Source organism: Carassius gibelio, chromosome B9 (genome assembly GCF_023724105.1).
Source record: "Carassius gibelio isolate Cgi1373 ecotype wild population from Czech Republic chromosome B9, carGib1.2-hapl.c, whole genome shotgun sequence".
In the NCBI taxonomy this organism is placed as follows: Eukaryota; Metazoa; Chordata; class Actinopteri; order Cypriniformes; family Cyprinidae; genus Carassius; species Carassius gibelio.
In genome coordinates this window covers 8037567-8052268 of record NC_068404.1, presented here as the reverse complement: position 1 = coordinate 8052268, position 14702 = coordinate 8037567, and the positions used below count along the sequence as shown (strand labels likewise).

At 37.7% G+C, this 14702-nt stretch overlaps 1 protein-coding gene across 1 annotated transcript in view; it reads left to right on the top strand.

Annotated features, from left to right (window-relative positions):
* The window catches only part of LOC127965232 (collagen alpha-2(IV) chain), an 81501-nt gene that overhangs the window by 64685 nt on the left and 2114 nt on the right, over positions 1-14702 (top strand). Inside the window, exons 21-47 of the mRNA XM_052565924.1 lie at positions 122-193; positions 420-568; positions 3331-3403; positions 3483-3589; positions 3730-3913; positions 4288-4329; positions 5949-6023; positions 6149-6247; positions 6358-6579; positions 6995-7156; positions 8463-8633; positions 9328-9471; positions 9845-9976; positions 10212-10393; positions 10508-10571; positions 10682-10756; positions 11087-11194; positions 11290-11397; positions 11601-11672; positions 11845-11970; positions 12067-12183; positions 12473-12634; positions 12840-12938; positions 13278-13424; positions 13521-13637; positions 13821-14012; positions 14342-14628. Of these exons, the coding sequence (XP_052421884.1) occupies positions 122-193; positions 420-568; positions 3331-3403; positions 3483-3589; positions 3730-3913; positions 4288-4329; positions 5949-6023; positions 6149-6247; positions 6358-6579; positions 6995-7156; positions 8463-8633; positions 9328-9471; positions 9845-9976; positions 10212-10393; positions 10508-10571; positions 10682-10756; positions 11087-11194; positions 11290-11397; positions 11601-11672; positions 11845-11970; positions 12067-12183; positions 12473-12634; positions 12840-12938; positions 13278-13424; positions 13521-13637; positions 13821-14012; positions 14342-14628 (3488 nt within the window). The remainder of the gene's footprint in view (positions 1-121; positions 194-419; positions 569-3330; positions 3404-3482; positions 3590-3729; positions 3914-4287; positions 4330-5948; positions 6024-6148; positions 6248-6357; positions 6580-6994; positions 7157-8462; positions 8634-9327; positions 9472-9844; positions 9977-10211; positions 10394-10507; positions 10572-10681; positions 10757-11086; positions 11195-11289; positions 11398-11600; positions 11673-11844; positions 11971-12066; positions 12184-12472; positions 12635-12839; positions 12939-13277; positions 13425-13520; positions 13638-13820; positions 14013-14341; positions 14629-14702) is intronic.

Genomic DNA, 14702 nt, shown 5'->3' with positions numbered 1-14702 from the left:
GAAAAGCTTTGTAACAATTCAAAACTCATTATTATCAACTTGAATCAATTTAATGAATCCTTTCTGAATAGAGAATTTGATCCTGAAAGAAGTATTAAAGATTATTAATGTCTTGATACAGTGGAAGAATTCTTCAAAGGCGCACCAGGACCACGTGGACGTCCAGGAAATGCAGGGAAAAAAGGACAGAAGGGTAAGATCAGTGCTGAAGTTATTAAGCTGCTGGGGTTATTTGGATGTCATGGTGTTAAAAAAAAATATTATGAATGAATGAACAAGATTGTTTCACGTTCTGCATGATATTTTGGGAACCTTATTTATTTTAGAGCATAATGAAGAGTTCTTCTCTTCTCTGTTGTTGTCATGTGTTGTCTTTGTTAATCCAGCTATACCGGTGATGATTTGTATTATTTTATCAGGTGACCATGGTCTATGTGAATGCGATGTAAGATCCCCACCTGGTCCTCCGGGTCCTCCTGGTGAAACTGGGGACTTTGGCATGGCAGGCGAGTGGGGTCAGGTGGGTGATCAAGGAGAGCCGGGGACCAGAGGTGTGGACGGTGCACCTGTAAGTAGACACACACCATGACTTCATGCCTTGTTGACAAGTTCTCCCAAAATTTGTCATTGTTTACTCACCCTCAAGTTGTTATAAACCTATATGTCTTTTTTGGTACTGGTATGTTGGTAAACAAACAGTTGACGGTTAGGGCTGGGTACCGAACTTAGATACCTTTATGGTATCGAACGAAAAACTTCGATACTATGAGTATCGAAAAATAATTTATCTTACGGTGTCAAATTTCGGTTCCAAAAGCCAAGCGGCCGTTTTTTTTTTTTTTTGCTGAGCGGCTGTGTCTGTGTGAGCTTGTAGCATACATGCATGTAAGGACCCAAATTCGCCGTGATTGGCTGTCCACCACCACGTGACGTGACGGGGAGGATTTCTGAAGATACTCACAGTCACACAACACAACTGTAGTTGTTTTTTCTAAAAACGTTACCAGCTACACTTTATAAAAGTGGATGCCGAGTCAGCAAAGTGCAACATATGCGATAAGAGTATTGCAACCAAAGCCGGTGTTAATGAAGCATTTGTTTGGATGAGTGTTTTGCCCTCCCTCCCTGTTTAGTTTGGTCTACTCGATGCGTATCTTGAAACATGCCCCCTTTCACGTCGTCTAAAAAACAGAGAGAGACAGATTTATCCGGTACAGCGAATTTCTCTAAGCAGCAGGCCACTGTATACGTTCACTTAAAACATAACCGACTGTGTTTACGAGAATACTTGCAGAGACCATTATTTTGATTTAATTGTGTATGTATGTGTTAATTCAGAAGTTACGATACTCGAAAGATGAATTCATTCTCTGTACGCGCATTGTCTGAAATGCTGCTCACAGCGCGTGCTTTGAATGAGTGAGCACAAGCTCCGAACGCGCACGAATTGTTTAAAATGCTTGAATCAGCAATATTTAGAAACAAATGCAAAAACGATCGGCCATGATCTGTTTCACCCCTGCAAGCGAGTGAACAACTCAAATCAAGATAGGAATTTTACATCACTATTCACAATAGCACATCGGACTGGAAAACACAATAGCCCCGGGACGTCAGGATAGCGATTTTAAGAGCCCTGCACCTCAGATCTATCAAGTATGTGAAACACTGGTTTCGTTAAACAAAATAAATGATTATTTTAAAAGATTGACTCAAAAGAATCATCGGTTCACTAATTGGATCATGAACTTTTATTACCGAGCCAAAGATTATCTATTATTAAACATCTTGAATGAATAAAGACGTCAAGTTAATCTGTAAAGCACATAAAGTTATCGTTTGAGTTTATAAACTTCTATTTCATGCATGATTGATATGGATCTGCTAACTGAATGCAAAGTGTGAGTTCTAGAAGAATGTTTGTGTCTTGATGAGCATGTATCCCTCACTAGGAGTCGCTAAATGAACAGCTGCTGTTCTTTTTTTTCTTCTTTTTTAGGATCAGTTGCCCTATTGGTTAAAATCACCAAACTGTTCACTTAAATATTAAATTAATGACATAAAAACAGGGGTGTTTGCATTATGATGTGGTGGGCTGCTGTGGGCCAGAAAGTCCAGGGCAACTTTTTGGTCCCAGTCCGCCCCTGAATGGTGCACCCCTATCCAAAAAGCACAACAAGTTGTATTAATAATGTTATCCTGAGTGTGAAGTGTTACCAGAATTTGTTTTAATTAAGGTGAAAAATAAAAGTGTTGTGTTTAATGTATTTGTGCTGATGTTGAAATGGATTTTAAAATATATGGTATCGAAAAAAGTATCGTTAGGAACCGGTATAGAAACTGAGGTATCGAAATTGGCACCGGATCGAAAGATTTTGAACAATACCCAGCCCTATTGACGGTAGTCATTTACTTGGAAGGTTACCAGCAACTGTTTGTTTAATCTGTCCCTTGAGTCATTTTGACCCGAAACTGATTTTCAAAAATATTCCTAAAACGGTCTGTTTATTGTTCCAGTCCAAGATTTCTTTACTTTTGTCCCAATTGCACTATACATACACACACACACACACACACACACACACACAAACACAAAAACTGAGTGGATTCAAGAGTTTAATTGGGTGCAATAAAAAAAAATAACAGAAGTGTCCCTAGTGGGTAATTTTGACCCATATAGGAATGAATGTAATTCATGAGAAAACTTTTTATTACTTATATATATATTATACAAAATCTGAGACAATCCTGTAAACATTTATACCCAAACAAAGAGACTACAGAATATCCCAATGCAGAAAACATTCACGTACACCCACAAACACACACATGCTACATAGGATCCTAAAGGCCCCTCTAGTAGCTGTAAAAAATCTGTTGGATTTTGATAAAACAGAACTGAATTTTTGTGAAATAATGTACAAAAACTGCTTATTTGCTTATATATATATTTTTTTAAATGTACAGAATAAAATGTAATTATAATTAAAACCACCAAAAAATAATAGAAAAACCTACATGACGATTTAGGGAAAAAAAGGAAAAAAGGATAATTATAAGACATCTGGACCAAAATAAAATCTTCTTTTTTTTTCATTTTTAGCTTTCTGGTCATTTCGACCGAGGAAAGACATTTTTATTATAGATTTGGGAGGGACGGGTGAGGCTTAAAAACATTCTTCAAAATATTTTATTTTGTTTTCATCAGAAGAAACAAGTTTACAACTTGAGACGGAGTAAATGATGGCAGTTTCATTTCCTGGGTGAACTATTCCTTTAAGATCACCTGATATACATGCATTTGCATTGGCAAATCTTTCAATTTTACAGGGTTTCCCTGGTGCAAGAGGATCACCTGGACCTAAAGGCAGAAAAGGAGAGCTGAGATTAGCTACTCAGAAAGGTGCAATAATCTTCCATTACATGTTAGGTACGAGAGTAGATATACATTTTAATACTTTGCCTGCACTTGTGAAATACAGGACAACCTGGTGACCCAGGGGACCCAGGTGCTAAAGGCTTTCAAGGAGTGCAAGGAAGGACTGGGCTTGATGGACAAGATGGGGAATCAGGTTTTCAAGGACCTCCTGTAAGTCTTTATCTGATCACTCAAAAAACAGCTCTGATTAAAAAAAAAAAAAAAACTAAATAGATATTGATCAAGTGATGCCAGCTTTAATTAAACTGCAGTTGTAATTCATAATTATCAACATGCTCATTTTCCTTCAGGGAGAAGGTCCCGTAGGTGAGCCTGGAGACAAGGGATACCAAGGTCAGGACGGTCCTCCAGGTCTAATAGGTGAAAGAGGACAGCCTGGTCAAGTTTTTGGAGCAACTAAAGGTCTAAGGGGCCTTCCTGGAGACGAAGGACAAGTTGGTATTGATGGAGAAGAAGGGATACCTGGTGTTCCAGGTGTGTAACAGTATCACTGATATACTATTAGAGTTCTTGTTGATATTCTAAATTTGATTTATTTTTTACATGTTCTGTTTTCACATTGATTTTAGTTTCAGTAATTGTATAGTGTTTTGTCATTTTTAGCACAGTTTATAATGTATGGTTTTATTAATTTAATGTATTTGAGTTATTTTAAAAGATAAACTAAAATAAGCTGAAAAAAGATTTATTTTATTTAGTATTTATATCAAAAAAAAAAAATTATGGTTTTAGTTTAAGTTAACGGTGTTAACCCTGGTGTTTAAAAATAAGAAAAAACAAGATTTATTTTAATCGTATACCTTTCTTTTATTATTTTAATTCATGATTATCTTGCATGTGTTTTACAGGAGACTGTAGTCCACAAGGAGACGATCAGTGGAGTATTCCAGGTAAAGATCTCACTCCTGCCTTAGTGCTTCAACACATAGCTGTTATTCCAATATTTTTCGTCAATAACCGTGCTTGGGCATTATTAACCTAGTCATCTAATTAAGTTTTCTTGCAAGTTGAAGAAACTACAAGCATGCAATGTAGTAGGTTATATTGGCAGTTAAGTGAGTTACATTTGAGAACATGTCTCTGACATGCAGTGGTCTTCCTTATCTAACACACTCTATTTAACTTATTAGTAGAGACTTCAAGACCTGAAGTGGGTCAGAATAGATAGAACAAGAGATGCATGTCAGATCTGCGTCATGTTCAGCAGCAGCAGTTTATAAAGGATCAGCAGCCAGTCTGTTAATCAAAGATCAAAAGAGAAAAGAGGAAATCAATTGTAGCTTTAAAGACTCATCTATATTTGTGACCCTGGACCACAAAACCGGGAATTTCTTGAAATTGAGATTTATAAAACACCTGTAAGCTGGATAAATAAGCTTTCCATTGATGTATGGCTATTAGGATCAGACAATATTTGACTGAGATACAACTATTTGAAAATCTGGAATCTGAGGGTGCAAAAAAAAAAAAATTCACCTTTAAAGTTGTGTAAATGAAGTTCTTAGCAATGCATATTACTAATCAAAAATGAAGTTTTTATATATTTACGGTAGGAAATTTGATTTTGTGTTTTGTGCTCCAGGATCATATTTAATTTAGAATGTATTCAATTTCTGTATATTCCCTACTTCCTGAAGGGTACAGGTAAATATAACATTAATTATAATGGGTTTATGTGAAGATTGTTTTAAGTTCACTTAAAATGTAAGTCTAATAAATGTTCAAATTGATAGCTCTTGTAATGTTGAATGGCTATAATCAATGGTTAAATATTAGGAGAAAAAAAATTAATAGAGACTTCAGTAGAATTGGTATCAGTGGTACTGGTCATAAAAAGATGCCATTATACAAATATTTAAAAAATGTATGTTGTTTCTATATTAATTTTAAATTTGAATGTGAAATAATTGCAAAGTCATTTTAAAAAACTTAAATGTTAGGTGGGTATTTTGCGGTCATTTTCAGAAAATTGTGCAATTAACTAGTAAATCTTTTAATCGATTGACACTTTTTGCCTAAATCGGCTGGTTTTTAATAGATTTTAGTTTTTTACAGAATCAGCTGGTTTTAGCTGGATTAAGCAGGTTAACTTTTGTTTTGTTTTGGGCTAAATCGTTCTAGCTTTGAAAATTATTAAACTAAAACTTAAAATATTTCAAATGTAATACTACCTTCAAACTTAAAACTTCTTCAAACTTTCTGCCTAGGCTTTCTCAAACCAGATAAAAATGTATCTACAATCTGTGCTCCTCTAGTTAGATTATTACAGCTCTTCAGCAAGTAACTTAGCCTGAACCGCTTAATTCACAGACTCTATTAAAACTTCAGCATTAGTTGTGATATCTAATTTATTATTAAGATCATTACAGATATCTGGTTCTAGTATGTGTTATTTCAGTTTGCTCCATACAGAGCAACATTTTAGATCGAAAATGATTTTGATGGAACAGGCTATTTAAAACTGTTAAATTGTGTTTTTGTGTTTTCCTTCATGTTAATCTTATTACAGTGGAATGTATTGGTGATCCCGGGCCCCCTGGAGAGAGAGGGCCGCCTGGACTTCCAGGGTTAGATGGATTTCCCGGTAATGGATGTAATCTTGTAAAATGTTATTATTGTAAAATATCCAGTAATTCTTAATATTGTACAATACCAAGTAATTCATTTATTTCTGGTCTCATTATGGCTGCCCATATATGTATGTTCTAGGACTGCAAGGTGATAAAGGCTCATCAGGTCTTTTTGGAGAACCTGGAGCCAAAGGAGAGAAAGGAGATCAAGCAATAGTAGGCCCACCTGGACCAAGAGGTAAGCACTGGGAAGCCTGTGCCTTTCTTTATATTTTATTGAATTATTCTTGTGTATACTTCTGTCTGTCTCCTTTTCTCAGCTCTGATCATTTGATTTCGACCACATAGGTTTTGCTGGACCTCGGGGCGACTTTGGAATTCCTGGTACCAAAGGTGTGGAAGGAGCACCTGGCCTTTCTGGTAAACCAGGTTTGGATGGATTTTTAGGGGAAAAGGGTGAACATGGTGAAGTTTTAGGAGCTTCTCCTGGTGCTGCTGGAGACCCAGGACTGCCTGGACAGAGGGGTGACACTGGTCCTCGAGGAGACCCAGGACCTCAAGGACACCAAGGTGAGATACCCACCTGTTTAACCCATAGTGACGGATACATGCTGAATCTATAGAGCCAGCAGACTTTGTAAAACTATTTCAAACTTTCAGGCAAGTTTCAAAGCTTGTCTTAGCAAACATTTATTTTTTAGTTTCTTCCTACCACATATAAAGGTCATAGTTAAAAAAATGCTTTGAGAGTGTCAGTAAAACAAATGCAATCTATGGTCTATTGTTATTACTATTTTATTTTTTATTTTTTTTGGTGGATATGTGGATAATTTCTGTGATTTGTAAAATTCTATTTAAACATGTATGCCACCACATGCATCTTTTTTGCCACTTCTCCAACCAGAAGCTCAGAAGTGACAGTCTGTCTATGAATAAGATGAATCTATTGTTCTTGAGACTCACTAAAGGATGCAATGTCACACAGGTTTGGAGGGAATGCCAGGTATGATTGGCCTTAAGGGTGAAAGTGGCCCTTCAGGTCTTCAAGGAGAGACAGGAACACCTGGACCACCAGGAACATTTGGCTTTCCTGGGCAGCCTGGTCAAGTAGGACCTCCCGGACCACCTGGAACAACCGGAGAGCCAGGTAACTCAACTGATACTGAAAACCTAGGTTAAAAATATTACCTAGTGTACTAAACTCTTATTAGGGGCTTTTAGACCGGGTGGTTAAAGGAACTTATTATAAGATGTTGCCACTTAGGTGAATTACATTTCCCCCTAGGGCCATTTTTCTGGTTGCATTCACATTGCCAGTAAGAAATCTTAAGTGACTTAAGCCGGCCAACAGTAACATAACTTAAACTGCATTCAACAATCCTCAAACAATCCAATGCTGGTGTTTTGTATGTTATGCGTTCAACCAGTAAACATACAATAGTTTCTAATGTGCTGGCTTAGAACCTAATTTGAAGTAGGAGATACATGTTCCTACAACTAAACTGACTCCCAGTTCCTGAGGTGCACATGCCAGAAAGACCAAAAATCAGCTACTTCTTCCATTCCTCTGGTGTGAATTAGTGGTCGAACGATATGTGTTTTTTTACTGCAGATGCCGATATTTTGGAAAGCAGGGAGGGGGTAGCCGATATAAAGCCGTTATGATTTTATTTATTTTTATTTATTTATTTTATTATTATTATTAATATTTAAGAAATTTTAAATCATTTGACAGTGGATTAAAAAGTAAATGTGTAAAATAAACATGTTTATACTTTAGATTACAGTATTTTTCACAAATAAATAAATATTGAATACAAATATGCTTAAAAAGAAAATAAAAACACTGTAACCAACAGGGCACTCAATATTCTGGGAAGTTTGTGTGCACTGGGAATCATATCATATCATATACAGCACACAGTGAAAATGACATGAATATGACAGTGGGCAAATGCATAAAGCACAGCATAATTTGAAATTATGAGTTTAAAGTTTAAATTCAATTCACACGGACCGACCGTCACACACAGAACACCTGATCATGCTGAATACACACTTCACAAGATCTCACAGCTGGATTCGAGTAAGTTTGCAAGGTTTGTGAAATGAAATGTTCATTAGTCATTCAAAGATTTGTTTAAATTATATAAATGTGTATTTGTTTAATGCCTCAAACACATCGGCCAAACAGAAAAACTTATCGGCCACTGAATGTCCCTATTGCATGATTTTTCTTTACTCTCTGGTCCAACTCGACAATATAAATCAAATGGTTATGATTAGTAAGGAATTTCATGGATTCTATGGTCTTTAGGATCACAAGCATAAATTAATTCAAGTGTGTCCAAACATTTGACTGGTGGTGCATATAATACATTACATTTGATTTAAGTGGAATGAAGCAAAATGTATTTTTCCCCACAATTCTTTAATATTCTGGGTCTCTGTAGGTCCAAGTGGAGAAAGTGGAGATCAGGGAGACCCAGGCCTTCCTGGGCCCAGAGGAGAGAAGGGTGTCACTGGAGAACCAGGAAGTGTTGGTCTACAAGGAAACATTGGGCCACCTGGAAATCCAGGACAAGAGGGGCCATCTGGTATACATGGTCTTCCTGGGTTAAAAGGTCAGTTGCCTTTTCTATATGTTATGTAATGTTGATATGTTATATTCCTTTGATAATTGGTGCGTTTTGCATAACAAAGAGCATGCAAGAAGCATATACACTACATTGGCAAAAGTATTAAACAGGTTTGACTACTTTAGTCATTTCCATTTGAACAAATCTAAATGTTTAAGAATGTAATGATATTCTAGGGAATTGTTTGCTTCTAATTTTATAGCAACAATTTGGATAGGACCATTTTCTATTCTAACATGACAATGCCTCTCTGTATAAGGGAAAATTCAATAAGAAATGACTAGTTTAGTCAATGTAAAAGCAATTGACTGGTCTGCAGAAAGCCAAGTCCTGATCCCAGCTAAACTTTAAATGCAGATCATGAGCCAAAAACTCATCAACAAACACCAATGACTTGTACATAAGGGTACAGTCATTTTAGACACTTCCGAACTTTTGGAAGTAAAAATGTTAAATACATGAATTGTTTCCATCTTTGTTACCACAGTTTTGAAAGTGCCTGTTTCTGTCCTAAAGAAGGGGTGTCCCAATACTTTTTATATAGTAGTGTATATTGTGTACTTTATATTGCAATATAGTAGTGTATAGTTATTGAGCAATAGTTTGATCATTGATGGTGCTTAAATTGAATATTATATATGGAATTAATCGAGTGCCGCAATGTTTCTTAATAATAAAGGTTCCAAAGGTGGTCAGGGCATGATGGGTTTCCCTGGAATGCCTGGTGAGCATGGTCTGAAGGGCTTTTCGGGAAAGAAAGGAACAACAGGTGATCCAGGACAACAAGGGGTTAAAGGACTCCCTGGCACTCCAGGTCAAAAAGGTGAATGAGGAGCATGATTCTACATCATACACAATAATAATCTAATGTTGCCATGGTCATATCATACATAGTTTTGCATTATCATTTTCTCTTCTATTCAATGTTTTTTTTTTTCATTTAATATTGTTTTTTTAGCATTCCCATCTTTTATGTAACACATACATAAAACAGTTTGATGTACAGTAGTGCTGCACAATACTTAGATTACACTGAAAGTTTTTGCAACTTGTATTTAGGAGCTTGCACTAAGGAGCAGCTTTTGCGTCGATTCCTTGTGAGATGATTATCTCTATATATAGTAACTTTCATTGTAGTCTTTTACTTATTGTATACTTGGCGGGTTTTGAATGTCTTGTCAATGCTTGTTCTGAAGGTGACAGAGGGTTGGTGGGGGCTCCAGGTGAAAAGCCAATCATACATATAACACCGAGTATGAAAGTGGACATGAAGGGAGCTAAAGGTGACCATGGAAAAATGGGAGATTCAGGCTTCACTGGTGCCAGAGGTAACTACACTCATACTGATTTACTACTCAAGGGCACAAAGAAAAGCATATTTCATATCCACTGCAGAAGTAATAAGAGCTCTGAATGTTAATCAGAATTTGTTCATATGGCGATTATTTAAATTTCTGCATATGGTCAGTGTGGAATCACAAGAACTTTTTTAATGGTAATTGAACAAAATGATTCTTTTCAGACAGACACCTATAGCTTTTCTTTCAACTTGTCTTTGGCCAGGTACAAAAGGTCTTCCAGGTGTTCCAGGAATGGAGGGTAAAGATGGACATCCGGGTATGCCCAGTTATGTAAAAGGTACTACAGGTTTTCCCGGAGCAGAAGGCTCTCAAGGGCAAAAGGGAATGCCAGGGCATAAAGGAATGTCTGGAATTGAAGGTTTTCCTGGAATGCCTGGACTCAGGGTATGACAATGAGCTCCATCTCCCTCTGAAAACCATTTATGATTTAAAATATTGCACAGTATGTTTTGAAAGCTGTGCGTTTAGTCATTGTGGCCCATTGTGTTTCAATCGCAGGGCGATAAAGGCAAGCCTGGTGCTTATGGACAGACTGGAGAATCTGGAATCAAGGGGATAAAAGGTGCTCATAAATAAACTTCTGAAAGGCACCATGCAATTCTGAATGTATGACTTTCTCATACTCTTTAAATAAACGGCCAAAATGGTTAATGTAAGAATCTTTTATTTAAGGTGAATTTGGTCCTACCATCAGTCTTCCAGGATCAACAGGACTGAGAGGCGAAACTGGCTTTCCTGGACCTTTTGGTAAGAAAATGGTAGCACTTTATTTTACAGTCCTGTTCCTCATGTACATACTATTTACTTATTATAGTAATTACAATAACTATGTAATAACTAGGTAGTAACCCTGAACCTACCCCTAAACCTAACCCTACCCCATGTAGTTACCTTGTATTACCAGAACTTTCTTTGATAAATACAATGTAAGTACACTATAAGTACATGTAAGTACACGTACTGTAAAATAAAGTGCAACCGAAATTTCTATATTCTATAGCGCAAACAGTATAATGATATTTTAATGTCCCTAATGAGTTTGACTTCTTTAATGAGTTTTTAATGTACATTTGTTAGGTGAAAAGGGGCTCATAGGTAACACTGGAGACAGAGGGAGTCCTGGTTTTGATGGCATTGAAGGGATGAAAGGCTATCCAGGAGAACCTGGAAAACTTGGACTACCAGGTACAAGAGTCTTGACCATTATTCTTTGTTTTTAACAAATTCATTGTTAATAAAATGGTTTAAACTGGATAATTTCATTTTTTTTTTTTAATCAGGCTCTGATGGCCTACAAGGTTTCCAGGGAACCCAGGGTCAGAAAGGCTGGCCTGGCGTGCCTGGACAGGCAGGAACCCCTGGAAACCAAGGACACCCAGGACAAAAAGGTCTGTTGTTCCAATTGTCATATTTAATGAAACCATACCAACGCAGATTTGCCTTGTGTGTACATTTTAAATATTCTTTTTCTGTAAAGATGCTTTAAAACGTTGTGCATTGTAAATTATCATTGTCTAGTCGCTTGACTTGCAAAACACTAAAAAAGCTGTTTGATCGCTATATAATGTTGCCTGGCTTATATTTCCTGTAGGATTCCCTGGTCTTAAAGGCATTTTTGGATTGAATGGCTTAAAAGGTCAAAAGGGTATCAAGGGTGTTGCAGGTACCTCTAGAGCACAGGACTGCTCCTATTATACACATTTTTGACTTCACTTATAAATAATAATTGTTAATTGTTGTTGTTATTCTTGTTATTATACCATGTACATGTAGAATTGACATTGTTGATATGATGGTATGCAATGACAGCTTTGGTATGTTTCGTCCCCTGCAAGGTTCTGACAACTGGGGTCCTTCTGGTGAGCCAGGAACAAAAGGAGAGAGAGGAGAGACCGGCATCCCCAGCACAGAGCCTGGTGTCCCCGGAGAGTGGGGATCCAAGGGTTTCATTGGAGATCCAGGTAGCTCAAAATGCAAAATCTCATATTCTGAAACTGGAGATTGTGTATTTAATGCAGCTATGCATCAGTTCTACACTGACACTGCTGTTTTTACAGGTAATAAAGGTGAATCTGGGCATCCTGGTGTACCAGGGCCTCAGGGTCAACAAGGATTCTCTGATATAAAAGGATCGCAAGGCGACTCTGGCTTTCCAGGCCCAAAGGGACTTCCAGGTGAAGGACTAGTTCCTATATATTTACAATAAACACTATTAATGAGTACTAGAGACAGTATAAGGAGGAGGAGGTGGAATACTTGAGTGGATTTTGGCTCTCATTTATTGACAACCATTTGAAATAATATTTAGCAGGTTGAACATGTTTTTTTTGTAAATGACTGAAGTAAATATTTAGTGCCACTTTGCCTCGCAGAAATAGCTTATTTCTGAATCAACAAGCTTTCTTGAAAATGAATTATGAGAATGTTCCATCCTGTCTGAAACCCGTTGCTGTTATCATTTAGGTTCCCCTGGTCTCAAAGGGATCCCAGGTGACCCTTCTCCATTTGGAGCAAAAGGAGAGATTGGAAATGCAGGCGATTTTGGATTGACTGGAGAAAAAGGATTCCAGGGGGACACAGGACAAAAAGGACCATCTGGGGAACCTGGAGTGTCTGGTAGAAAAGGTAGATTATGAAATATGATCTCATTGCATTGGCGAAAATCAAAATGTAAGACCAGTAGTCATTATGTCAAGACAATTACACCATGCACTTTCTCACCTTCTCACATGAAATCACATTAGTTGAGCAAGGTTAAGACTTTGTTCCAGTATGAGCCTTATTTGAAAAATACATGTAATGAGGTAAAAATGCTTTGTTTCATTTCAAGGTGAAAGTGGAGACTCAGGAATGATGGGATACCCAGGAAGGCATGGTTTGGAAGGCAATAGGGGCCCTGTTGGACCTAAAGGAGATACCGGACCCCCAGGTGAGTTGAAATGATTTGTTGGCATAACCCTTTTAACCTCAAATACAACATATCTTTATATTTAAAATCAGAAGTGTGTGTAATTGTGTAATTTTATATCCCAGCTTAATATAGAAAAATAACTATTTTTCATTCATATATTTTATTTTTTCTGACCTGCATTTTTTTAAAGAGTGACAGTGCTTGACCAGTAGATCTAAATGTGTTGGCTGCAATGGGATCTGGATCTAGATTTTAGCATGTCTTATTAATTCAGATCAGATTTGATGTCAGAAACATCTGTTGCAATGTCCGAAATGATTTTGCACTTCATCCATTCTCTCTACCTTGTTGCTTCAGGTTTTCCTGGCTCACCTGGTGCTAAAGGACTTCCACCGGTTCCACAGAAACTACCAGGTGAGAGAGGACCACCTGGCCCAATGGGTATTCAAGGACCAGATGGACGGAGTGGAAACCTAGGTCCTGATGGACCTCCTGGTGATCCAGGTAGGAGAAATAAAAGCCTAAATTTTAAACAAATATATCCATGAATATTGCTGTGCTCCAGAATCATTGTGTAAATGTTTTGTTATCTGTTAACAGGGTTTTTGGGTCCAAAGGGTGAAAAAGGCATGCCAGGTGTCCCTGGAATACCAGGAAATCCAGGCTTCCGTGGAGAAACTGGACAAATGGGCCACCCTGGTCTACAAGGGGAGGAAGGTAAGTCGTGTGTTTGTATAAGGGGAATCAGGATTAGTAGATTAAGGATTGTTGATGACTGGTCACCAATGAAATGTGGCCATTTCATTTTTAAATCTTTTCGGCAACTGGCAATGTAAAGGAGAATTTGTTGGCTGGCATGTAAATAGGTTTCTTCGCTCACAAGTTCATCTTAATTGGTAGGGACGCGAGGGGGCCCTGGTTTACCTGGTCCTAATGGAATGCCTGGCCGCAGTGTCAATGTTGGCTACCTGCTGGTGAAGCACAGTCAATCTGAGCAGATCCCCATGTGCCCTGTGGGTATGTCCAAGTTATGGGACGGTTACAGTCTTCTGTACTTCGAGGGACAGGAGAAGGCCCACAACCAAGATCTTGGTAAGTGCAGCTGGCAAAGTACTAAAATCTATCACAAGAGGTACAGTTATTGCATGTCTGACACCACTATTATTTGCATAAATTTAGATCCAGAATCTGAATGTTGAATTTCCTAACAATGTTCAGAGTAGCTTATGAAATTGAACTGTATGTGATAACTGAAATGTGTTGTCTAAAGTGTTGCAAAAGTTACTCGCCAGAAGTAACCCATTACAGATACTCATTTCTTAAAATGGAATCACATTACTTTGTAAAAAGAAAAATAAATCACAATACTGTTTTTACTTTTCGTTACATTTTCCAAAACTCCTTCATGTTTTGTCATTCAGGTCTAGCCGGGTCATGTCTCCCCCGATTTAACACCATGCCCTTCCTGTACTGCAATCCTGGAGACGTGTGCTACTATGCCAGCCGCAATGACAAATCCTATTGGCTGTCCACCACCGCACCAATTCCCATGATGCCCGTAGAGGAGTCTGAAATAAAACCATACATCAGCCGCTGCTCGGTGTGTGAAGCTCCATCTGTGGCCATCGCCATACACAGTCAAGATATAACAATCCCACAGTGCCCACTAGGCTGGAGAAGTCTCTGGATTGGCTACTCCTTCCTTATGGTGAGACTTCCATTTCTAAAATGTTACGCCTCCATCTTTTTAGCAGTCCTCTAACTCATCCTGTCCCTCCCTCG